Raw genomic sequence first — 27,073 nt, forward strand, 5'->3', positions numbered from 1 at the left:
TTTATTTATTGCATTTATATAGCATAGCGCTTTTCATAGAAAAGTATCACAAAGCACTGCACAGCACACTGCAAAAAGCATTTCCATTAACACAACACAATCTTTGTATAAAGGACCCCAGGCATGTCACACACACAACTGATACACATTAAATAGCATATCTAAAAAACACTATATAAAAAAATGAATGTTAAAAACTCACATTTCATAAAAGTATGTAAAACTGTAACAGTCTCAGCTTCCCTGTGAAGAAGAGAGGGCATTTCATCATTTAGCAGCTCTGCATGAAAAAGCCCTTCCTCCCGTGTTCATTCTGTTAACGCTAGGAATGACCAGTAGCCCTGCATTGTGTGATCTGGATGATGTATTAGCATCGAGTTATTTGCAGGAGTAACTGACCCCGTCAAATAACTAGGTGCTAATACATTTAGGGCTTTATAGGTTAACAGCAAGATCTTAAAATCAATTCTATGTTGCATAGGTAGCCAATGTAAGGAGGCTAAAATGGGTAATATGTTCACTTTTCCTGGTTTTAGTCAGAATTCTAGCAGAGGTATTCTGAAAGTGCTGTAAGTGAGACAGCACACCTTTTGGGATACCAGAGAGAAGTGCATTACAGTAATCAATTCTAGATGAAACAAAGGCATGCATTAGTCTCTCGGCACAGATGTATTGGTCTAAGTTTGGCTATATTTCTCAAATGGTAAAAAGATACTTTTGTAACTGAGCTAAGATGAGTCTCAAATGAGAGATCAGGATCAAATATGACCCCCACATTTTTAATTTCTAGTTTAATAGTTAATTAAATTACTAGGGTCGAATTCATGTAATCCCACATTTTTAGTTGGTTCCGAGAGCCCACTAGCATAACCTCTGTTTTATCTGAATTTAGCATTAAATAATTCTGAGACACCCAACACTTGATGTCTGCAAGACAAGCAGCAAGTAACTCCCCAGCAGAAGTATTTCCTGGCTTTAGGGACAGATATAGCTGGGTATCATCCGCATAGCAACGGAAGTTCACTCCGTGTGTGTGGATAATATCACCTAACGGTAGCATGTATAATGAAAATAACAAAGGACCTAAGACCGAGCCCTATGGAACACTTCGGACATGTAGCAACAATTGCTAAAAATATAGCTAACAAATAGGAAAGGAAAGAGCAAGTATAGGAGTTAACAGGTTTGACCATTCCCCACCTTTGTATCTGTATCCAGTTACATAAACAGGCTGGTACTGTCTATGGGATCCAGTGCCTCAACATAAAACAAGCAGCAGAGTCCTTATCAGCAACAAACGAGAGTCTGTAGCATCGCAGCTTCCACACAAAGGGTGACAGAAAAGAGCAGCAAAGACTGAATCCTTATCAGCAACAAACGTGAGTCTGTAGCATCGCAGCTTCCACACGAAGGGTGACAGAAAAGAGCAGCAAAGACTGAGTCGTTATCAGCAACAAACGGGAGTCTGTAGCATCGCAGCTTCCACACGAAGGGTGACAGAAAAGAGTAGAAGATGGTGAAAGGTGCACCTCACATGAAATAGGGTTTCATACTTTTTTAAAAGAGACCAGAACCTTCTCATAATTTCCGGTATTTTTCTTCTGAAACTTCGTTACATCAGTGCCCCTGCTCACCAGACATCACACCATCGATCTTCTCGCCTCTGATGCCCCGACTGTACTGCAGATTCTCTTCTTCCTTTACAAGCAGGTGCTTTCCAACAAACAAGTAGTAATCCTTGAAGTAAAATCAATTTCTTCTTGTTTTCTTGCATGTCCCATAAAGCAATGTTACATTTTCTTAATGACAGGTTATTTAGAGCCTAGGCTACTACATACAAACGACTACAAATCCTTAATTCTTAACACAGATGACTGCAACCTTGTCTATCAGTTTGTCCGATCGCTCTGTGTGACACTATCGGGGTAAATAAAGTGTAAAAGATGAAGCCTCAGCTGAGTCGTTTATTCTGTCTGTGTCATCAGCTTCTCTGCAATGGGGTCACACCTGGAACAATACAGACATGGAACAAAGAGACTGTGGTTAGTAAAGCACATGGGTGAGAAAAGCACAATGGAGTCAGTCTGTGTTTGTGTTTGCACCCTCAAAACTAGCAAGAAACAACTCAAAATCCTAACTGCTGCTCCCTGCACCTCTGTTACAGTCACACCGTTTCATCCTTACAGAAGATGGAGGCTCATTTTACTCTGCTGTGAACAGAATGAAAATGGTATCCAATCATTTATAAACTGTTTTAAATTAAATAAAACAGATGAGCTCAGTCAAAAGTGTCCAACATAGACTTCAGTCCTCTAACACATCCCTGTATAAAGCTATACTATAGCAGTGGCCAAAACAGAGTAGACAAAATACTGCGAAAGGAATAATCCCAGTTCTGTGAAGCAGCTCAGCTCCGAGTGTCCCCAGGACTGAGTGCAGCAGGAATGTGAGAAGCAGGAGCGCTCTCAGGCTCTCCTCTGAACTCTACCCTCCTTGTTGGTGTGCTGTGCTCTGTCCTATCAAGACAATGCTGGAGTATCAGTGAGAAGCAGGAGCGCTCTCAGGCTCTCCTCTGAACTCTACCCTCCTTGTTGGTGTGCTGTGCTCTGTCCTATTAAGACAATGCTGGAGTATCAGTGAGAAGCAGGAGCGCTCTCAGGCTCTCCTCTGAACTCTACCCTCCTTGTTGGTGTGCTGTGCTCTGTCCTATCAAGACAATGCTGGAGTATCAGTGAGAAGCAGGAGTGCTCTCAGGCTCTCCTCTGAACTCTACCCTCCTTGTTGGTGTGCTGTGCTCTGTCCTATTAAGACAATGCTGGAGTATCAGTGAGAAGCAGGAGCGCTCTCAGGCTCTCCTCTGAACTCTACCCTCCTTGTTGGTGTGCTGTGCTCTGTCCTATCAAGACAATGCTGGAGTATCAGTGCACGTCACTGGCCAGGTTTACATGCAGTTCCAATTTTCACAAGCTGTTATCATCTTTATCAAGTTTAGCAGGAAGATGTCACATGAAACATCATGAGAATAGATTTACAATCATCACATTTGATTAAGAAGGGGACCCACAAGCGTACTTTTGACACTGGCGTCTGTTATTCAAGTGAACAAAAACAGTAGATATTTTGAAATGTAAGCAGTGCTGTTTTAATACATCTTTTTGGGGTGATGATTGATTGATTTAGAAAAAGAACAGAACACAAATAGTATTTAAAAGTGCATGAAAATGTATCTTCACCTATCATCGTTGGTGGAGTTGGATGAGTTGGATGAAGCATCACTTTGTTCCTTTGCTGAAATAATAATAATAATAAAATCAATAGAAGCAGACACCAGGAATGAGTAGATCTTTCATAGAAGAGCCTGTAAAGCCCTTCTCACTTGGGTTTATATTTGAATGTTACTCTAGTTTAGTATCTGGCAGGTGTGGCATTAGAAAACAATGAGCTCCTAAAAGCAGAGCAAACCAGGTAGAGACAGCTCTGCAGAAACACATAGATTACAACTCTGAACCATAGAAAACAATGAGCTCCTAAAAGCAGAGCAAACCAGATAGAGACAGCTCTGCAGAAACACATAGATTACAACTCTGAACCATAGAAAACAATGAGCTCCTAAAAGCAGAGCAAACCAGGTAGAGACAGCTCTGCAGAAACACATAGATTACAACTCTGAACCATAGAAAACAATGAGCTCCTAAAAGCAGAGCAAACCAGGTAGAGACAGCTCTGCAGAAACACATAGATTACAACTCTGAACCATAGAAAACAATGAGCTCCTAAAAGCAGAGCAAACCAGGTAGAGACAGCTCTGCAGAAACACATAGATTACAACTCTGAACCATAGAAAACAATGAGCTCCTAAAAGCAGAGCAAACCAGGTAGAGACAGCGCTGCAGAAACACATAGATTACAACTCTGAACCATAGAAAACAATGAGCTCCTAAAAGCAGAGCAAACCAGGTAGAGACAGCTCTGCAGAAACACATAGATTACAACTCTGAACCATAGAAATGATATGAAGAAGGTACAGGCAGTTTCTACAGATCGGTTTTCATGTAGCACAAGTTAAATTCAGAGTCGTCTTTTAAATTGTAATTCTTGAATTCAATTATGTTTGTTTTTCTCCAGCCTTGATCTTCAACACATTAGAAGTGTTTTATTTCTTCTACTTAAATCTATACAATTAATACACATCTAAAATACTCACTCTGTGCTGGTGTGTAGTCAGGGCTCCTGGCACCTAGGAGTGAATTACAAAACTCAGGGTTACTGTATTTACAAGTGAATCTATCAGCAGCTTCATATCATTGTGAAATGTATTGTCATTATTCCACACACTGGAGAAGGTTGTGATTGCACTCATGTTATTAGAGCACACATGCCAGGGCTGGATTCACTTTCCCTGCACCCAGCCCTGCTTTATACAACTATAGGACCCTGTTGAGATTCATTGCTAAAAGCACTCCCTAAAATCACACAGAAACTCTGACCTTGTGCACTAAAACCACAGCAGATATTTTTCTGAAGATTCTGCCAGTTACTCTCCTTCATGTGCAATTTTTATTTTAAACGCATTAAAAGAACAAAAATAGCAGCCCAAGTTAAGTCATGACTGGGGGCTCGAGTCATTTCTGCTTTAGTGACCAGGGTGACCCGTCCAGCTTTGGACAGGACTGCCCTGAAATTGTGGGTCAGTGTCCCTGTCCAGGGCCGCCCAAAATATCCCGGTTTCCTTGAGTTCCACTGACTGCAATGAGATAAAGACTGAGAGAATGTACAGCAGGTCTAGCTATATGCTGCATTCAGCCTCTGTGTCACTGATGTGTGGGTTCTTGCTGTAAAGCACTTCTAAAATACTAGATTCATGTCCTTATCGGCAAATGGAAGAGTCCCGTTCAGCTTATAAGCACACATTATCATCATGTTGTTTTCCAAGAGCATAGCATGTGTGTTAAACTCATGTTGGGTAACGTTTCCAGGACTCTGCAAATCTGGAGTGCCATCAGTGGTTCAAATCCTGGTAGCTGTTTCAGGAGTTAGAGCTCTATCCATCCTCACTGCCCCAGTGCTGGCAGCAGTTTATTCAGAACCTAAACTTTAAGGCCAGCTGAAAGCTGAGCCCAGAGACGACTGTGGAAGACATCTCTTCAGATTCCTACATGGAGGAATCAGCAGCCCAGTGCAAAGACTAGTACAGGCACCTTTAACACATTTACTGCAGGAGAGACCAGCGGCATTAAAAGACTGGGATCAACTAGAAATGGGAGTTTGTTCATGTTAATCTCATAAATATGTATATTTCATGTCTCCATCATGTCTATTCTGTACATACAGAACACAATTCATAAAGGAATTAGAAATGCAGCATTAATAAAGCAGCTCTTAACCCTGCCTCCCTCTCTCTCACCTGATGCTCTTTTCTTCCAGATGAGAGCTCCTATGATCACTGCGATGATCAGACCCAGAGCAGCCAGCACACCACCAGCAACAAACCCCATGTTGAGAGCAGCCTCTGGAACTGCAAACACACAGGAGACTGTTTAGCAAAAGCAATCAGTGAAGATAATAAATATCATATGGGAGTGTGTTGGGGTGCCAGCTCACCCCTATAATTTGTGTTATTATTATTATTTTTACTGTTGTTTTCATTATGTTTTCATTCTTGTTTGTTTTGGATTGGCAGGGAGGGGGTTAAATTCCTCCCTGCAAAATACATGTGAGAATGTGGCTGGAGCCTTAAGTGTTTAATTGTTAATTATTAGTTAATTGGGCTCCAGCCACAGACCATAAAAGGCAGCTGAAACCCTTTGTCTAGTGGAGTGGTTTGGTTTTGGAGAGACGCAAAGTGAGTGAGTGAGTGAGTGAGTGAGTGAGTGAGTGAGTGAGTGAGTGAGTGAGTGAGTGAGTGAGTGAGTGAGTGAGTGAGTGAGTGAGTGAGTAATTTGATTAATTTTTGTTCTGTGTTTTGTTGGAAACCTTTGTTTTGTGTTTATACCTTTTGTTTGGCCCTCGTGTCTTTTTATTTTGTGTTTTTTGTCAATTAAAGTATTTTTTGTTTCACTGCATTTTCTGACTCTGAGTCTTCCCTCTGCGGCTATCCTGCCACAGGGAGATACTGAAATTGAAGAAGGAATCTATGAAAAAGACTTTGGAGTTTATGTTGACTCAGAAATGTCTTCATCTAGACAATGTGGGGCAGCTATAAAAAAAGGCCAACAAGATGCTCGGATATATTGTGAAAAGTGTTGAATTTAAATCAAGGAAAGTAATGTTAAAACTTTACAATGCATTAGTAAGACCTCACCTAGAATATTGTGTTCAGTTCTGGTCACCTCATTACAAAAAGGATATTGCTGCTCTAAAAGAGTGCAAAGAAAAGCAACCAGAATTATCCCAGGTTTAAAAGGCATGTCGCATGCAGACAGGCTAAAAGAATTGAATCTATTCAGTCTTGAACAATGAACACTATGCGGCGATCTGATTCAAGCATTCAAAATCCTAAAAGGTATAGACAATGTCGACCCAGGGGACTTTTTTGACCTGAAAAAAGAAAGATGGAGATTAGATAAAGGGGCATTTAGAACAGAAAATTGTGAGGGTCTGGAACCAACTCCCCAATAATGTTGTTGAAACTGACACCCTGGGATCCTTCAAGTAGCTGCTTGATGAGATTCTGGGATCAATAAGCTACTAACAACCAAACAAGCAAGATGGGCTGAATGGCCTCCTCTCGTTTGTAATCTTTCTTATGTTCTTATAGTGAAGATAATGTCCCACATCCTTCAGCAGGAATCAGGCTGTATTTAAAGCACAGTAATACCAGTGCTGTGAAAGTTTACCACAGTCATTTAGCATTTCCAGTAAAACCAGTCTAATCCGGCCCCTCTACAAACCGGCATTCTGGGTAATTCAGCATGATTTACGGGTCCCGACCAAATCCCTATTGAAATGAATGGTGTGCTCCCCTCTACAATCCCTATTGAAATGAATGGTGTGCTCCCCTCTACAATCCCTATTGAAATGAATGGTGTACTACCCTCTACAATCCCTATTGAAATGAATGGTGTGATCCTCTCTACAATCCCTATTGAAATGAATGGTGTGCTCCCCTCTACAATCCCTATTGAAATGAATGGTGTCCTCCCCTCTACAATCCCTATTGAAATGAATGGTGTGATCCTCTCTACAATCCCTATTGAAATTAATGGTGTGATCCTCTCTACAATCCCTATTGAAATGAATGGTGTGCTCCCCTCTACAATCCCTATTGAAATGAATGGTGTGCTCCCCTCTACAATCCCTATTAAAATGAATGGTGTGCTCCCCTCTACAATCCCTATTGAAATGAATGGTATGCTCCCCTCTACAATCCCTATTGAAATGAATGGTGTGATCCTCTCTACAATCCCTATTGAAATGAATGGTGTGCTCCCCTCTACAATCCCTATTGAAATGAATGGTGTGCTCCCCTCTACAATCCCTATTAAAATGAATGGTGTGCTCCCCTCTACAATCCCTATTGAAATGAATGGTATGCTCCCCTCTACAATCCCTATTGAAATGAATGGTGTGCTCCCCTCTACAATCCCTATTGAAATGAATGGTGTGCTCCCCTCTACAATCCCTATTGAAATGAATGGTGTACTCCCATCTACAATCCCTATTGAAATGAATGGTGTGATCCTCTCTACAATCCCTATTGAAATGAATGGTGTGCTCCCCTCTACAATCCCTATTGAAATCAATGGTGTGATCCTCTCTACAATCCCTATTGAAATGAATGGTGTGATCCCCTCTACAGTCAATGTGAATCTGACTTCAATCCAGCACAGGGTCATGGCATCTTTCATTTCAAAGTGTAAAATACAAAACAAAAACAACACGGCAAGAAACAAGATATTCTGAATTGAGCAGCTGCTGAACAGCAAATAAAATAAATGCCTGAACATCCTCACACAGTGAGCTATCTCTTGAACATCCTCACAGTGAGCTCTCTCTTGAACATCCTCACACAGTGAGCTCTCTCTTGAACATCCTCACACAGTGAGCTCTCTCTTAAACATCCTCACAGTGAGCTATCTCTTGAACATCCTCACAGTGAGCTCTCTCTTAAACATCCTCACAGTGAGCTATCTCTTGAACATCCTCACAGTGAGCTCTCTCTTGACCATCCTCACAGTGAGCTCTCTCTTGAACATCCTCACACAGTGAGCTATCTCTTGAACATCCTCACAGTGAGCTATCTCTTGAACATCCTCACAATGAGCTATCTCTTGAACATCCTCACAGTGAGCTCTCTCTTGAACATCCTCACAGTGAGCTATCTCTTGAACATCCTCACAGTGAGCTCTCTCTTGAACATCCTCACAGTGAGCTCTCTCTTGAACATCCTCACAGTGAGCTATCTCTTGAATATCCTCACAGTGAGCTCTCTCTTGAACATCCTCACAATGAGCTATCTCTTGAACATCCTCACAGTGAGCTATCTCTTGAACATCCTCACAGTGAGCTATCTCTTGAACATCCTCACACTGAGCTATCTCTTGAACATCCTCACAATGAGCTATCTCTTGAACATCCTCACAGTGAGCTATCTCTTGAACATCCTCACAGTGAGCTATCTCTTGAACATCCTCACACTGAGCTATCTCTTGAACATCCTCACACAGTGAGCTATCTCTTGAACATCCACACAGTGAGCTCTCTCTTGAACATCCTCACAATGAGCTATCTCTTGAACATCCTCACAGTGAGCTATCTCTTGAACATCCTCACAGTGAGCTATCTCTTGAACATCCTCACACTGAGCTATCTCTTGAACATCCTCACACAGTGAGCTATCTCTTGAACATCCACACAATGAGCTATCTCTTGAACATCCTCACAATGAGCTATCTCTTGAACATCCTCACACAGTGAGCTATCTCTTGAACATCCACACAGTGAGCTCTCTCTTGAACATCCTCACAGTGAGCTATCTCTTGAAAATCCTCACAGTGAGCTATCTCTTGAACATCCTCACAGTGAGCTATCTCTTGAACATCCACACAATGAGCTATCTCTTGAACATCCACACAATGAGCTATCTCTTGAACATCCTCACAGTGAGCTCTCTCTTGAACATCCTCACACAGTGAGCTCTCTCTTGAACATCCTCACACAGTGAGCTCTCTCTTAAACATCCTCACAGTGAGCTATCTCTTGAACATCCTCACAGTGAGCTCTCTCTTGAACATCCTCACACAGTGAGCTCTCTCTTGAACATCCTCACACAGTGAGCTATCTCTTGAACATCCTCACACAGTGAGCTATCTCTTGAACATCCTCACACAGTGAGCTCTCTCTTGAACATCCTCACAGTGAGCTCTCTCTTGAACATCCTCACAATGAGCTATCTCTTGAACATCCACACAATGAGCTATCTCTTGAACATCCTCACAGTGAGCTATCTCTTGAACATCCTCACACTGAGCTATCTCTTGAACATCCTCACACAGTGAGCTATCTCTTGAACATCCACACAATGAGCTATCTCTTGAACATCCACACAATGAGCTATCTCTTGAACATCTACACAATGAGCTATCTCTTGAACATCCTCACAGTGAGCACTCTCTTGAACATCCTCACAGTGAGCTATCTCTTGAAAATCCTCACAGTGAGCTATCTCTTGAACATCCTCACACAGTGAGCTATCTCTTGAACATCCACACAGTGAGCTATCTCTTGAACATCCACACAATGAGCTATCTCTTGAACATCCTCACAGTGAGCTCTCTCTTGAACATCCTCACACAGTGAGCTATCTCTTGAACATCCTCACAGTGAGCTCTCTCTTGAACATCCTCACACAGTGAGCTCTCTCTTGAACATCCTCACACAGTGAGCTCTCTCTTAAACATCCTCACAGTGAGCTCTCTCTTGAACATCCTCACAGTGAGCTATCTCTTGAACATCCTCACAGTGAGCTCTCTCTTGAACATCCTCACAATGAGCTATCTCTTGAACATCCTCACAGTGAGCTATCTCTTGAACATCCTCACAGTGAGCTATCTCTTGAACATCCTCACACTGAGCTATCTCTTGAACATCCTCACACAGTGAGCTATCTCTTGAACATCCACACAATGAGCTATCTCTTGAACATCCTCACAATGAGCTATCTCTTGAACATCCTCACACAGTGAGCTATCTCTTGAACATCCACACAATGAGCTATCTCTTGAACATCCTCACAGTGAGCTCTCTCTTGAACATCCTCACAGTGAGCTATCTCTTGAAAATCCTCACAGTGAGCTATCTCTTGAACATCCTCACAGTGAGCTATCTCTTGAACATCCACACAATGAGCTATCTCTTGAACATCCACACAATGAGCTATCTCTTGAACATCCTCACAGTGAGCTCTCTCTTGAACATCCTCACACAGTGAGCTCTCTCTTGAACATCCTCACACAGTGAGCTCTCTCTTAAACATCCTCACAGTGAGCTATCTCTTGAACATCCTCACAGTGAGCTCTCTCTTGAACATCCTCACACAGTGAGCTCTCTCTTGAACATCCTCACACAGTGAGCTATCTCTTGAACATCCTCACACAGTGAGCTATCTCTTGAACATCCTCACACAGTGAGCTCTCTCTTGAACACCCTCACAATGAGCTATCTCTTGAACATCCACACAATGAGCTATCTCTTGAACATCCTCACAGTGAGCTATCTCTTGAACATCCTCACACTGAGCTATCTCTTGAACATCCTCACACAGTGAGCTATCTCTTGAACATCCACACAATGAGCTATCTCTTGAACATCCTCACACAGTGAGCTATCTCTTGAACATCCACACTATGAGCTATCTCTTGAACATCCTCACAGTGAGCTCTCTCTTGAACATCCTCACAGTGAGCTATCTCTTGAACATCCTCACAGTGAGCTCTCTCGTGAACATCCTCACAGTGAGCTATCTCTTGAAAATCCTCACAGTGAGCTATCTCTTGAACATCCTCACACAGTGAGCTCTCTCTTGAACATCCTCACAGTGAGCTATCTCTTGAACTTCCTCACAATGAGCTATCTCTTGAACATCCTCACACAGTGAGCTATCTCTTGAACTTCCTCACAATGATCTCTTAAAAGAAAATGTGCACTTATCAAAAAAGCTGAATGTTTACCAAAACTAAAACACAAAAATAACAAAGTGAAAAATTCAAAACGCAAGGCAAAGAGTTTGAGATACTCTGTCGACTGAAAAGAAACAGAGAAAACCTGAATGCAGCAGAAAGCTCCTGAATCCCACATGCAGGTACAGAGCGAACGAGAGAACATCTTTCTACAGGAGAGGGTTAAACAGGCTCCTGAATCCCACATGCAGGTACAGAGCGAACGAGAGAACATCTTTCTATAGGAGAGGGTTAAACAGGCTCCTGAATCTCACATGCAGGTACAGAGTGAACGAGAGAACATCTTTCTATAGGAGAGGGTTAAACAGGCTCCTGAATCTCACATGCAGGTACAGAGCGAACGAGAGAACATCTTTCTATAGGAGAGGGTTAAACAGGCTCCTGAATCTCACATGCAGGTACAGAGCGAACGAGAGAACATCTTTCTATAGGAGAGGGTTAAACAGGCTCCTGAATCCCACATGCAGGTACAGAGCGAACGAGAGAACATCTTTCTATAGGAGAGGGTTAATCAGGCTCCTGAATCTCACATGCAGGTACAGAGTGAACGAGAGAACATCTTTCTATAGGAGAGGGTTAAACAGGCTCCTGAATCCCACATGCAGGTACAGAGCGAACAAGAGAACATCTTTCTATAGGAGAGGGTTAAACAGGCTTGTGCTAATAACAGGTTAAGATGCTGTACCCCGTTTCTGTACTGTATTGAATAAAATATCTTTGTTGAAATCTACAATGCAGTTCGGAATCACAGTAATTTTATATTCACGGATGCACATTTATTAATATGTTAAAATCAACAGCACAGTGCTCTGCTACACTTAGCTAATACCAGGTATACCAGTCAACTTTCATAAGGGTGCATCCATGAGATAAACTAATCTAGCACCAACTGTTCTTAAAGCAGACCCCTTTGTGAAGTGCTATCAGGAGGGAACTTCAGCTGGGAAATCCCTGTTGCAATAAAAAGCTTTTGAATTGAAGAGAGTGGCTGTAGTGTTTGTGATTTCTCATTGTATACTTCAGGTACAGCCTCCCTCCCTCCCTCCCTACTCACACAGTCTATTTCAGTACCAGGGTCTCAGGTACAGCCTCCCTCCCTCCCTCCCTGCTCACACAGTCTATTTCAGTAACAGGGTCTCAGGTACAGCCTCCCTCCCTCCCTCCCTACTCACACAGTCTATTTCAGTACCAGGGTCTCAGGTACAGCCTCCCTCCCTCCCTGCTCACACAGTCTATTTCAGTAGCAGGGTCTCTCTCTCTCTCTCTCTCTCTCTCTCTCTCTCTCTCTCTCTCTCTCTCTCTCTCTCTCTCTCTCTCTCCCCATTTCACATCCATCTTCTCATCCAGACTGGCGTGGTCCACCTGGCAGGAGTAGCTGTGTTTCTTCTGGTCCTCAGGACTCACTGTCAGGATCTTTCTCAGCTGGTAGGTTGTGTCCCCGTTGGGTAGCACCTCTCCACTCCACACCCCCTCCTCCAGCAGAGCCTCACCGTCTCTGATCCAGTTCACCTCAACCTCTCGGGGGTAGAACCCCGTCACGTGGCAAATGACGTCCGTTCCTGCAGATTCCCGCGCTTTCCTCTGTATCAGAGTCACTGCAGGACAGACTGGTGAAGGAGAACATCAGTACTGTTACAGTTACACCCCAGGATTGTTTCATGCAGTATTCAATCACACTGCAGAAACATCCTGCACTCTGATTGACTGAGAGGGTATATGTAAATGGAGCTAATGTATGGCTGATCTGAGTGTAGCTCTAGCCCTGGCATGCTGGTCAGTTTGAATTGGAACTGATCTCATCAAAACAGATCAGCTCAGCAGTGTCTTAGTTAACAGCAGAACAAACAGGCATTGTGTTTTTACAGGTACCTTTGTGTTTATAGTAATTGAATAGCACAGCCTGTGCATTATAATAATTATCAGTGCTCTTAGCATAGCAATCACATATAGTGATTAGTATATGTGATTCCGTTCATCACGATTTCATTTTTTCGGATTAAAAATGATTATTTCGGAGCTTTTCTGAATGCATACAGTAGCACCTCAATATGATCTAATTGAGTAACTTTAATACCACCTGAAATTATCTATATACAATGCAATACAAAAGCTCGATACATGTGAGCAACACGCTGGTGTGACAGAGATGGAATGATTCTTGGTGTTGGATCTCCCTCCCGATCTGTGAGGGCGCTGTGTAAAAGGAACAGAGACCCTTAACTAAATGGCACGACAATTTATTCCTTAGGGGAGGTGGAAGTCGGTCATTTAGGAAGGGGGCGGAGCTACGGTACCCAAACTCAATGACTCGGACGGGAAACGGCGTGGCATCCGAGGATTGGAGGAGCGGATGCGCTCGTTAACCTAGGGGTCATGAGCGAGGGTATATATAGGGGTGTGGCAAAGTGCCCCGCCCCTGTGTGCATTTGTATGTTCTGTGTTTGTATGTATGCGTGCGTATGTTAATGTTGGTGTATAGATTGGTACACGGGATATAAACAGGTCTGTGTTTCACGTGTGTTTAAATTGTATATTTGTATTTAGGCACGGGATTGCACATCACGCACGTGCATTTAAAATATAATATGCGAGCACGGGGTTGCACAGAATTAATTCACGTGCTGGGATTCAAGTGAAGAATTAATTAGTAATTGAATCCCAGCACAACAGTATATATAGATGCACATTTTCATTCAGTCGGGGTTGGTGTTCGGTGAGTGGAGAACGGGTGTGGAGAGGTAAAAGTAATAACAAGAAGAAGAAGAATAATAATAATATTAGTTGTATCTGCTCACCGTGTTTTGTTCGTCTGTCTGTGCACTGTTTAGTTCGTTTCGTTTGTCTATTTATTTTGGCGCAAGTGCCGTGTCCCGTGTTTTCTGTTTAAACCTTTTATTTTGTCATTAAACGCTGAGTGCAGCCATTGCACTCAGCATTTCTCATCACCATCACCGTCTCTGTGTATTCCTTTTCTGGTCTGAAGCCACCCACTCTGGCCGTCTTTGTGACACGTGGTGTCTTCGTGGGATAGCCGCGCCTCCAAGCGTCAGACCAGGAGGGGTCTGGATTAAAAAAAAAAAGAAAAAAAAAAAAAAAAAAAGATTACAAATATTGTTTTGGGGGAAAAAAACAAAAACAAAAAAATCAATGGCAGAAGACGCCATCAAACTGCGGGGCTGGTTCCTGGAGAATGCTGGGCTGGAGGCCCAGTCTCTGCCCATAGTCGTCCGGGTCCTGTGGATGATGGACAGTGAGAGATGGGAGGCATATCAGCAGGAACACACCCCAAACACCTTGGAGGAGGGTGTGGAGTTTGTCCTCAACTACCTGGAGGCAACCATAAACGAAACAGCAGCCCAGATAGCAGGACCACCAGCAGAGGAGTACCTGCTGTCCCCATCTCCACCAGCAGAGGGTGAGTACCTGCTGTCCCCATCTCCACCAGCAGAGGGTGAATGCCTGCTGGTTGAGCGTCCACAGCCCAAGCGGAAGGAGCCTGAACGTCCTACGCCTGAGTGGAAGGAGCCCGAACATCCTACGCCTGAGTGGGAGGAGCCCGAACGTCCTACGCCTGAGTGGGAGGAGCCCGAACGTCCTACGCCTGAGTGGGAGGAGCCCGAACGTCCTACGCCTGAGTGGGGGGAGCCCGAACGTCCACAGCCCAAGAGGGCGGAGTCGGTGCGTCCACAGCCCAAAAGGGAGGAGTCGGTGCGTCCACAGCCCAAAAGGGAGGAGTCGGTGCGTCCACAGCCCAAAGGGAGGCAAGTCGGGGCTTCCACAGCTCTGGGACCCAAGCCACCAGCAGAGGGAAAATGCCTGCTGGTTCAGCCCCAAGAGCCGGAAGGGGAGGAGTTACAGGCCCAACCCCCTGAAAATTTTTGGGGGGGAGAGGGGCAGGAGGCTGGTGTCCCCCAGCAGCCTCTATTCATGCGGCTGAAGGCAGTGTGGCAAAGTGCCCCGCCCCTGTGTGCATTTGTATGTTCTGTGTTTGTATGTATGCGTGCGTATGTTAATGTTGGTGTATAGATTGGTACACGGGATATAAACAGGTCTGTGTTTCACGTGTGTTTAAATTGTATATTTGTATTTAGGCACGGGATTGCACATCACGCACGTGCATTTAAAATATAATATGCGAGCACGGGGTTGCACAGAATTAATTCACGTGCTGGGATTCAAGTGAAGAATTAATTAGTAATTGAATCCCAGCACAACAGTATATATAGATGCACATTTTCATTCAGTCGGGGTTGGTGTTCGGTGAGTGGAGAACGGGTGTGGAGAGGTAAAAGTAATAACAAGAAGAAGAAGAATAATAATAATATTAGTTGTATCTGCTCACCGTGTTTTGTTCGTCTGTCTGTGCACTGTTTAGTTCGTTTCGTTTGTCTATTTATTTTGGCGCAAGTGCCGTGTCCCGTGTTTTCTGTTTAAACCTTTTATTTTGTCATTAAACGCTGAGTGCAGCCATTGCACTCAGCATTTCTCATCACCATCACCGTCTCTGTGTATTCCTTTTCTGGTCTGAAGCCACCCACTCTGGCCGTCTTTGTGACACGTGGTGTCTTCGTGGGATAGCCGCGCCTCCAAGCGTCAGACCAGGAGGGGTCTGGATTAAAAAAAAAAAAAAAAAAAAAAAAAAAAGGATTACAAATATTGTTTTGGGGGAAAAAAACAAAAACAAAAAAATCAATGGCAGAAGACGCCATCAAACTGCGGGGCTGGTTCCTGGAGAATGCTGGGCTGGAGGCCCAGTCTCTGCCCATAGTCGTCTGGGTCCTGTGGATGATGGACAGTGAGAGATGGGAGGCATATCAGCAGGAACACACCCCAAACACCTTGGAGGAGGGTGTGGAGTTTGTCCTCAACTACCTGGAGGCAACCATAAACGAAACAGCAGCCCAGATAGCAGGACCACCAGCAGAGGAGTACCTGCTGTCCCCATCTCCACCAGCAGAGGGTGAGTACCTGCTGTCCCCATCTCCACCAGCAGAGGGTGAATGCCTGCTGGTTGAGCGTCCACAGCCCAAGCGGAAGGAGCCTGAACGTCCTACGCCTGAGTGGAAGGAGCCCGAACATCCTACGCCTGAGTGGGAGGAGCCCGAACGTCCTACGCCTGAGTGGGAGGAGCCCGAACGTCCTACGCCTGAGTGGGAGGAGCCCGAACGTCCTACGCCTGAGTGGGGGGAGCCTGAACGTCGACAGCCCAAGAGGGCGGAGTCGGTGCGTCCACAGCCCAAAAGGGAGGAGTCGGTGCGTCCACAGCCCAAAAGGGAGGAGTCGGTGCGTCCACAGCCCAAAGGGAGGCAAGTCGGGGCTTCCACAGCTCTGGGACCCAAGCCACCAGCAGAGGGAAAATGCCTGCTGGTTCAGCCCCAAGAGCCGGAAGGGGAGGAGTTACAGGCCCAACCCCCTGAAAATTTTTGGGGGGGAGAGGGGCAGGAGGCTGGTGTCCCCCAGCAGCCTCTATTCATGCGGCTGAAGGCAGCACGGCGCGCACCAGCCCAGCCGCCACAGCGGAGGGAGCCAGCGCCGCCAGGAGCAGAGGAGCTGCCTCTGCCTCCGCCACCTCCACCGCTTCCTCCACTAGGAGCAGAGGAGCAGGAGCTGCCTCTGCCTCCACCACCGCCAGGAGCAGAGCAGCAGGAGCTGCCTCTGCCTCCACCACCGCCAGGAGCAGAGCAGCAGGAGCTGCCTCTGCCTCCACCATCTTCACCGGCAGGAGCAGAGCAGCAGGAGCTGCCTCTGCCTCCGCCACCACCACTGCCAGGAGCAGAGGAGCAGGAGCTGCCTCTGCCACCGCCAGGAGCAGAGGACCTGGAGCTGCCTCTGCCTCCACCACCGCCAGGAGCAGAGGAGCTGGAGCTGCCTCTGCTGCCCGTACCTCCACAGGGAGTACAGTGGCCGGAGCCCCAGAAAGGGGAGCTGCCGGCCACGAAGAAGGGGGACGAGGTCTGGAGACCACTTTCCCCAGCAGCAGTTTTGCTGCAGGAGTTTTTGTGGCCGGAGCCCCACAGGAGGGAGCTGCTGGCTACGAAGAAGGGGGAGGTCGGGGGACCACCTGCCCCCGCAGCTTTTTCGCTGCAGGACGGGACCAGCATGCTGTCAGCCGTGCCACTACCGGCAGGGGAGCTGACAGCATTTCCAGACATGGGCCCACTGAAGCCTCCCTTCCCAGCCCAAGACTTTGGCCTGGACTGCTGGGTATTTAAGGGGGGAGGTGGCTGTTGAGGCCATGTGTGCTGCGCACAAGGGGGGGTATATGTGGCAAAGTGCCCCGCCCCTGTGTGCATTTGTGTGTTCTGTGTTTGTATGTATGCGTGCGTATGTTAATGTTGGTGTATAGATTGGTACACGGGATATAAACAGGTCTGTGTTTCACGTGTGTTTAAATTGTATATTTGTATTTAGGCACGGGATTGCACATCACGCACGTGCATTTAAAATACAATATGCGAGCACGGGGTTGCACAGAATTAATTCACGTGCTGGGATTCAAGTGAAGAATTAATTAGTAATTGAATCCAAGCACAACAGTATATATAGATGCACATTTTCATTCAGTCGGGGGTTGGTGTTCGGTGAGTGGAGAACAGGTGTGGAGAGGTAAAAGTAATAACAAGAAGAAGAAGAAGAATAATAATATTAGTTGTATCTGCTCACCGTGTTTTGTTCGTCTGTCTGTGCACTGTTTAGTTCGTTTCGTTTGTCTATTTATTTTGGCGCAAGTGCCGTGTCCCGTGTTTTCTGTTTAAACCTTTTATTTTGTCATTAAACGCTGAGTGCAGCCATTGCACTCAGCATTTCTCATCACCATCACCGTCTCTGTGTATTCCTTTTCTGGTCTGACGCCACCCACTCTGGCCGTCTTTGTGACAAGGGGTCATAGCGGATGTGATCTATTCCTTTGTAAATGGTTAGTGTTTTAAACCTACAAGGAGTCTGTGTTGCAGTATCATGAACTGTGAGTTTTGTCTTGTGTTTGTTAGTGTTTGTTAACTGTCGTCTGTTTTTAATAAACTACCAGTAGCACGATCCGGAGCTTTAGCGAAAGCCAGCATAAACCCGGACATCACTTTCACCCCTGCATTTCACAGAGAACTGTAATACACCACTTGCACTTATTCACTATCACCAAGAACTGTGTTTGTGTTTCGTGTTTAGTGTTGGTGTGTAAAACTGGACTTCTGGTTGCGGGTCAAACCCGGGGATTTACAAATACCGAGTGATACACGCTGCTGTATCACTCCATCATTATTATTTACAGGTGTTTGCCATAAGGCTCTGGACATTGTCAATTAAATCAATAAACACCCTTGCACCTGGAAATCATTGTCTGTCTGTTTTGTATCCGCTCTGCACTGCACGCACCTGTATTCACTCACCACTTTGCCACAGCTGGTTACCAGCTCAATGGATTATTAACATGCAGCAGTGCAGGTGAAAGCAGAAAGCTGAACATGAAATCAAATCTTCACAGTTTATACAGATGGGCAACATACAGGCCACATTCATCACATAACATCAGGGTTACTAGACTACTTTACCAGACTTCCCAAAGCTGAACAGCACAAATATAAAGAATACATTGTGTAGGAAGAGATGTGAGGAAACTGAATGAATGGGCTCTACACAGACATTTCCAAATAAAGCTCACTGAATAAAGACTTGTCATAGTAATGCAAACACCAGGCAGTGTTTACAAACTGGTTAACCCAGAATACAACTGCATTTGAACAACGGACAATAAAAACGTTAGTGAGGCAGAGCAGGGCTCTGCCCTTAGAAATACTGGCAGGGAAGGAGTTAAATTCTCCTCCCTGCCCAGGTTGATTGCTTCAGGTGGGAGCAATCCACCAATTAATTATTCAATTATTACTCAGCCACCTGGCATAAAAGGAGGCCTCAGCCTCCCAGCTGGGGAGAGAGAGTTCTAGAAGGAGTAGAGTGTTTTTGTGTGTGCTGTGTTGTTAGTTTTTTTGCAAACCAATGAAGGCAACGCCCAGCCTGGAAGCCTTATTTGTAAGTTTTGTTTTGTGTTTATTATTTTGTGTTTAAAACCTTTTTGTCTGGCCCTTGTGCCGATTTATTTTGTATTTTTGTTAATTAAAAACTTTATTTTGAACTTTAAACTGTCCTGAGCCTCAACCTCGGTCATTTCCTTGTCACAGTTAGGTTATTATCATAACCCTGGTTCCCTCAAATAGAAATGTATCCATTACACACAATGGGTTAACCTATTACACCCGATTCAACTGAACACTTCTATCAAAGCTGCGTCTTACACCCACGACATCAGCACCCCCACAAGAGACAAACCTGCTTGTAGGACGGCGCTCACTGCCATAGATATTCTTCAGCCTACTGCATAGAATTTACGCAGCAACCAAAGGATTGTAATGGGTACATTTCTATTTCAGGGAACCAGGGTTATGATGATAACCTAACTTTCCCTTTCAAGTACGAAATGTATTCCATTACACAACGGGTAAGTATACCCAAGCTGTCGCAAGGACATGACTTTCAGAACTGTCAATCTGGCGGGACCCATGGTCTGCCACAGTCATAAGGCACGGTAACGTCCACAGAATGCAGGAATACCTCATGCATGTGCTTCTGAGTCCGGCTGAGACGCCGCTGTCAGCACTCTGGTTCCAAAGGCAGGGTTCCAAGGATCCAGGACATTAAGCCTGTAAAACCTTGTGAAAGTGTGGGGCGTGGCCCACACCGCTGCATCGCACATGTCAACGTAATACGCGAATGCCCTAACCAGACAAAGCGTATGCAGCCGACGCTCCTCATCTGACTGGAATGGTGGAGGATGAAAGGCCTCCAATTCCACCGCCTGATTGAGCTGTTTCATTGTCAGTATCTTGAACCTCAAGAACAGATAGAGCTGTATGAGGTTGAATATGGGCCGTAGGCTGCCGTCCCTTTTCAGCACCAGAAAGTACCTGGAATAAAACCCCGACTCCAGGTCGGAGGGGTCTATTACCTGAAAAGCCCTTCTTTGGGTCTTCACCTCTTGGAACACCACCAGGGCGTCTTGAGGGTTGGAGACAGAAATTGTATCCACTCCCGAAAAGGGGGGAGGGCCCTGTTTGCCCTGGAGTGAGTAGTCGAGCTGTACTGAGGTGAGCACCCAGATGTCCGTGGTGCTTGATCACCAGTAATCCAGTTGGCTCCTTGAATAAGGGCCCTGGACCTGTGGCAGCAAACCCCTAGTGCTACTGCTGAACTGCTGGTGATTTCGTTGTTGCTGGTAGTGCAGAAAGCGGTCGGCGGTATTTGGCGGTGGTGCCCCGTCTGTGTCTGGCCGCCCTTAGGCCTCGGCCAAGAGACTGTCCATTGTACTTGGAGAGCTGCAGCAGATGGTCAGTGACCAGGTGCAGCTCCTCTAGTGTCTGCTGGGGGGGCCTGTGATTCACTGACAAGCTCTGCACAAGCGTCGACTGGTAAGCCACCAGGATGCTCGTGTAGTTACACCTCTGTGTCGTGGACCCAATATAACAGGTCAGCAGCCCTGGGGACGGTCGGGGCCGTCGTGGGGTGTCCCCAAGTTGATTGGACCTCGTGCAGAAAGTCCGGGTGGACAGGGGGCACCGAGGACCTTCTAGAGGACACTGAGGGCCTGTCAAGAAGAGGATGAGGCCGATGCAGAAGACTGCGAGGGGCTTCTGCCTCTGTGCTATTGTTTTTTGGACTGGAACACGATCAGTGAGGGGGACGTATCCCTCTGAGAGGAGGTCGAGGGAGCAGGTTCTGCAAAACGCTTGTGCCTGCGCTCCACCGAACGCCTGGTGAGCACTGCACAGGCCTCACAAAAACGAGTGATCCTGGAATGCCTGCTGAGCATGCTCAGCCCCAAGACACCACACACGCTGATCGTGTTTATCCTCTGAAGGGACAGGCTTCTTGCAGGTCATGCAAGAATGGAACCCAGGCATCATTGCAGCAAGACGCACGGGTGTACAGTATTGAAACACGGTACGATGTGATAAGGTATACTATGCACAGTATGGTGTACTACGCTGCGGTACACTATGGTGCACGGTGCAAGATACCCGTACGATATGCACGGTACAGTATGGTGCACGAGGGCACTGTGCAGTACACTATGGTGCAACACGGTGTGGCGCACGGTACGGTACACTGTGTGGTATCGTGCATGGAGGCACCGTATGGTGCACGGTTGGTACTGGCAGGGCCTAAGCAAACTGCGCATGACCAAGGCAGCAACACAGGGATCCAATGCAAGAACCTGAGAGCACCTGCTTACAGTTCTCTCCTACTGACAAGCCTTCACAAAGCGGTGCCGAAGCTGCCCGCTATTGTGGCATGGGCAGCAGAGCAAAGCTCTCTAACTGTTGGGTTACAGCCCGCAAGCTAGTCTGTGCAGCGTGAGAGCTAACACAGGACCCGTCCAGGAGCGGGCTTGCAAGCTAGTCTGTGCAGCGTGAGAGCTAACACAGGGCCCGTCCAGGAGCGGGCCCGCAAGCTAGTCTGTGCAGCGTGAGAGCTAACACAGGGCCCGTCCAGGAGCGGGCTCGCAAGCTAGTCTGTGCAGCGTGAGAGCTAACACAGGGCCCGTCCAGGAGCGGGCTCGCAAGCTAGTCTGAGCAGCGTGAGAGCTAACACAGGGCCCGTCCAGGAGCGGGCTCACAAGCTAGTCTGTGCAGTGCGAGAGCTAACACAGGGCCCGTCCAGGAGCGGGCTCGCAAGCTAGTCTGTGCAGCGCGAAAGCTAACACAGGGCATGTCCAGGAGCGGGTTCACAAGCTAGTAAACTAGTCTGAGCCCAGACTGCTGCGACTGCTTCAGCTGGAATAAAAACAGGGACAAACACAAATACAGCTGTTTCAACCACTATAATGTTGTAAAAAACAAGACTATAAAACTCCAGCCAGAGTTAAGGTAGCATAATTATATTAATAATACTGTGTCACTGATCTGCGTAGTGCAGAAGCAGGCCAGCTGGCCAGGAGGCCGCGAGAAAACAGACTCACGGGAAAAAACACAAATAAATTATTTAAACCATTTTTATCCCCAAGGGGAAAAAACAAGCAGAAATAAAATAAGACAAGCTTATATGAGTGCTTCTGGTCCTTGTGTTCCGTCTTTCGGGTGAGACGTAATTGTAAGTGACTCTGCAGCTGATGCATAGTTCACACACCCTAGTCTCTGTAAGTCGCCTTGGATAAAGGCGTCTGCTAAATAAACAAATGATAATAATAATAATAATAAGATAGCATATCTTCATTCTCTCGAATGCTGGGTCACTCTGGGTAGCTGAAAAGGCTGAATAGAAAATGGCAGTGAGCGCCGTCCTGCACGCAGGTGTGTCTCCTGTGGGGGTGGAGACAGGCGTGCTGATGTCGCGGGTGTAAGACGCAGCTTTGGTAGAAGTGTTCAGCACACGAAAGGGAAATACAAATGTAATTTTAAATATAGATTATAGTTACAAAACGCAAGGGCAATCCAGGAGAAATAGTCGGAGTGTAAGTGCTTTTTCAGTTTGATATTAGAGGTACCTTTTCTCAGAAGCTGCACACAGCACAGGTAGGTCACCATATCAACTCTATTAGGAATATCACTGTATCTCTGTCAAATCAACTCTATTAGGAATATCACTGTATCTCTGTCATATCAACTCTATTAGGAATATCACTGTATCTCTGCCATATCAACTCTATTAGGAATATCACTGTATCTCTGCCATATCAACTCTATTAGGAATATCACTGTATCTCTGTCAAATCAACTCTATTAGGAATATCACTGTATCTCTGCCATATCAACTCTATGAGGAATATCACTGTATCTCTGCCATATCAACTCTATTAGGAATATCACTGTATCTCTGCCATATCAACTCTATTAGGAATATCACTGTATCTCTGTCATATCAACTCTATTAGGAAAATCACTGTATCTCTGTCATATCAACTCTATTAGGAATATCACTGTATCTCTGCCATATCAACTCTATTAGGAATATCACTGTATCTCTGCCATATCAACTCTATTAGGAATATCACTGTATCTCTGCCATGTTGAAACTTTATCTAGCTGCTTGTGAGATCTCTTCTGACATAAGCAGGCAGCAGGGTCTTCATGTAGTTGAAAGCGTGTGTAAATCCCATACCGTGTAAATCCAGGTATGTAATCTGTGTCTGTTTTCAGCATGATCACCTGCAGGTTCATTTATTAATGCCGTGTTTGCATCTCGAGTTTGAGCAGCAAGCAAACACAGGCTGGAAGCTGCACATATATTGAGGGTCAGTTAAGCTTCAATGACTTTATATGTGGACTTATATTTTTATTATTTAAAGTTAAAGGAAATAAATCATACCAACTGTAAACACAGAAATCATATACGTATGTGTAGAATAAAAACCTTTCTGACTTAATGAGAAGCATAACCAGTTACCAGCAGCGGCACCAGCAACAGACCGACACAGGCTTTTACCTAAACGAAAATACATTTACGATAGAAAAATACATGTGTACAGGATCTCATACAGGAATACTGCATGAGATTGTTACTTTACCTTTAAACTATAAACACTCAGTTAGTATCTGATGAGTTAAACACAAGGAATACTGTATGAGATTGTTACTGTACCTTTAAACTATAAACACTCAGTATCTGATGAGTTAAACACAAGGAATACTGCATGAGATTGTTACTTTACCTTTAAACTATAAACACTCAGTTAGTATCTGATGAGTTAATCACAAGGAATACTGTATGAGATTGTTACTTTACCTTTAAACTATAAACACTCAGTTAGTATCTGATGAGTTAAACACAAGGAATACTGTATGAGATTGTTACTTTACCTTTAAACTATAAACACTCAGTTAGTATCTGATGAGTTAAACACAAGGAATACTGTATGAGATTGTTACTTTACCTTTAAACTATAAACACTCAGTTAGTATCTGATGAGTTAATCACAAGGAATACTGTATGAGATTGTTACTGTACCTTTAAACTATAAACACTCAGTATCTGATGAGTTAAACACAAGGAATACTGCATGAGATTGTTACTTTACCTTTAAACTATAAACACTCAGTTAGTATCTGATCAGTTAAACACAAGGAATACTGTAAGAGATTGTTACTTTACCTTTAAACTATAAACACTCAGTTAGTATCTGATGAGTTAAACACAAGGAATACTGCATGAGATTGTTACTTTACCTTTAAACTATAAACACTCAGTTAGTATCTGATGAGTTAAACACAAGGAATACTGTATGAGATTGTTACTGTACCTTTAAACTATAAACACTCAGTATCTGATGAGTTAAACACAAGGAATACTGCATGAGATTGTTACTTTACCTTTAAACTATAAACACTCAGTTAGTATCTGATCAGTTAAACACAAGGAATACTGTAAGAGATTGTTACTTTACCTTTAAACTATAAACACTCAGTTAGTATCTGATGAGTTAAACACAAGGAATACTGCATGAGATTGTTACTTTACCTTTAAACTATAAACACTCAGTTAGTATCTGATGAGTTAAACACAAGGAATACTGCATGAGATTGTTACTTTACCTTTAAACTATAAACACTCAGTTAGTATCTGATGAGTTAAACACAAGGAATACTGTATGAGATTGTTACTTTACCTTTAAACTATAAACACTCAGTTAGTATCTGATGAGTTAAACACAAGGAATACTGAATGAGATTGTTACTTTACCTTTAAACTATAAACACTCAGTTAGTATCTGATGAGTTAATCACAAGGAATACTGTATGAGATTGTTACTTTACCTTTAAACTATAAACACTCAGTTAGTATCTGATGAGTTAAACACAAGGAATACTGTATGAGATTGTTACTTTACCTTTAAACTATAAACACTCAGTTAGTATCTGATGAGTTAAACACAAGGAATACTGCATGAGATTGTTACTTTACCTTTAAACTATAAACACTCAGTTAGTATCTGATGAGTTAAACACAAGGAATACTGTATGAGATTGTTACTTTACCTTTAAACTATAAACACTCAGTTAGTATCTGATGAGTTAAACACAAGGAATACTGTATGAGATTGTTACTTTACCTTTAAACTATAAACACTCAGTTAGTATCTGATGAGTTAAACACAAGGAATACTGTATGAGATTGTTACTTTACCTTTCCTCTGCAGGGTCTCCATCCCATACTGGAGGCACCACTCCAGCAACTGGAAACACTCCTGTTGATAATACTTGAAAATGATCTGTTGCAATGCTGTGTCAGCTTCCATCTTCTGTTTATAGAAGACAGCCTGCGGCACAGCAGCGGTCCAGGTCTTGGTCTCCACATCAAAACTAATAAAATCCTTTCCATCATACGCGTGAGACAAATATGCCTGCTTGGTCCCGTTATCATGCAGCTCACAGTAACCCATGTACTGATAAGTGACAACTGAGGTAAAAACACAAAGACAAAAGACAGACTAGGCATTAGTGTCTGTTCAAAGTAAATCTTAATTAATTTGTAATATAGAAGTTAGCGCTGGCATTCCAGAGAACACTGAAGAGCCTGCTACTCAATAAGCAGCCCCAAGGACCACATGTGGCATGAGAATACCTTGTGAGTGACCACACACTGACCCACGATCATTACACTCATGCAGTACTGATTATTAAAGACATGTATTAACAGACTCCTTATAGAATATATTATTGATTATTAAAGACATGTATTAACAGACTCCTTATAGAATATATTATTGATTATTAAAGACATGTATTAACAGACTCCTTATAGAATATATTATTGATTATTAAAGACATGTATTAACAGACTCCTTATAGAATATATTATTGATTATTAAAGACATGTATTAACAGACTCCTTATAGAATATATTATTGATTATTAAAGACATGTATTAACAGACTCCTTATAGAATATATTATTGATTATTAAAGACATGTATTAACAGACTCCTCATAGAATATATTATTGATTATTAAAGACAGGTATTAACAGACTCCTTATAGAATATATTATTGATTATTAAAGACATGTATTAACAGACTCCTTATAGAATATATTATTGATTATTAAAGACATGTATTAACAGACTCCTCATAGAATATATTATTGATCATTAAAGACATGTATTTAACAGACTCCTTATAGAATATGCTCTTGCAATGTGGTCAGTCTCAGGTGTATGCATGCAGTTTATTTATTGCATTTATATAGCGCTTTACATACAAAACTATCGCAAAGCACTGTACAGCACATAGCAGAAAAAAAGAACAAACCACCATACATTTGTATAGCATGTCACTCATACGACTGACACAATCAGACCATTTAAATAACAGATTTAAATAACAGTATACACATAATACAAATGCAGCAACGTTACATTAAAACCCACTAAGGCCGGACCAAATCAAAGCTTTGACAACCCGCTAATCACACTTAACAAAATTGTATTTAATAGTGTTTTCTTTTTTTGTAAGTATCTTATTTCTTCTACTCATAAAAAGAAAACACTATTAAATACAGTTTTGTTAAGTGTGATTAGCGGGTTGTCAAAGCTTTGATTTGGTCCGGGCCTAAGATAAGAAAGCCATTTTATAAAAGTGTGTTTCAGTCTTGACTTGAAAACTGTAACGGTCCCAGCTTCCCTGACAGACGAATTTTCCATAATTCAGGAGCTCTACAAGAAAAAGCCCTGCCTCCTCCCGTGTTGCTTTTGATGACCCTAGGGATAACCAGCAGCCCCGCATCCTGTGATCTCAGAGTGCGGTTTGGAAGATTCGGGGGTCTTATCTTCACTTTTCCTGGTTCAGTCAGAATTCTAGCGGCGGTATTCTAAACAAGCTGCAAGCGGGATACCACACGTTTTGGGACACCAAAAAA

General features: G+C 44.0%; 1 protein-coding gene and 1 long non-coding RNA gene across 2 annotated transcripts; both read right to left on the bottom strand.

Annotated features, from left to right (window-relative positions):
- Positions 1–1,938: 1,938 nt before the first annotated feature.
- Positions 1,939–5,556, bottom strand: LOC117397454 (uncharacterized). Its single transcript, XR_009311258.1, has 4 exons — positions 5,405–5,556; positions 4,205–4,237; positions 3,234–3,288; positions 1,939–2,007 (listed from the first exon to the last, which is right to left on the bottom strand). It is a non-coding gene; the product is annotated as an uncharacterized LOC117397454 (long non-coding RNA).
- A 6,935-nt stretch (positions 5,557–12,491) lies between these two features.
- LOC117971864 (zinc-alpha-2-glycoprotein-like) lies at positions 12,492–25,599 on the bottom strand (the record flags this gene model as incomplete). Its single annotated transcript, XM_059009961.1, has 2 exons — positions 25,344–25,599; positions 12,492–12,784 (listed from the first exon to the last, which is right to left on the bottom strand). Coding segments are annotated over exons 1-2 (549 nt in total), but the record flags the coding sequence as incomplete, so codon positions are not given.
- Positions 25,600–27,073: the final 1,474 nt, after the last annotated feature.

The sequence above is a fragment of the Acipenser ruthenus genome, chromosome 40 (genome assembly GCF_902713425.1).
Source record: "Acipenser ruthenus chromosome 40, fAciRut3.2 maternal haplotype, whole genome shotgun sequence".
Classification (NCBI taxonomy): Eukaryota; Metazoa; Chordata; class Actinopteri; order Acipenseriformes; family Acipenseridae; genus Acipenser; species Acipenser ruthenus.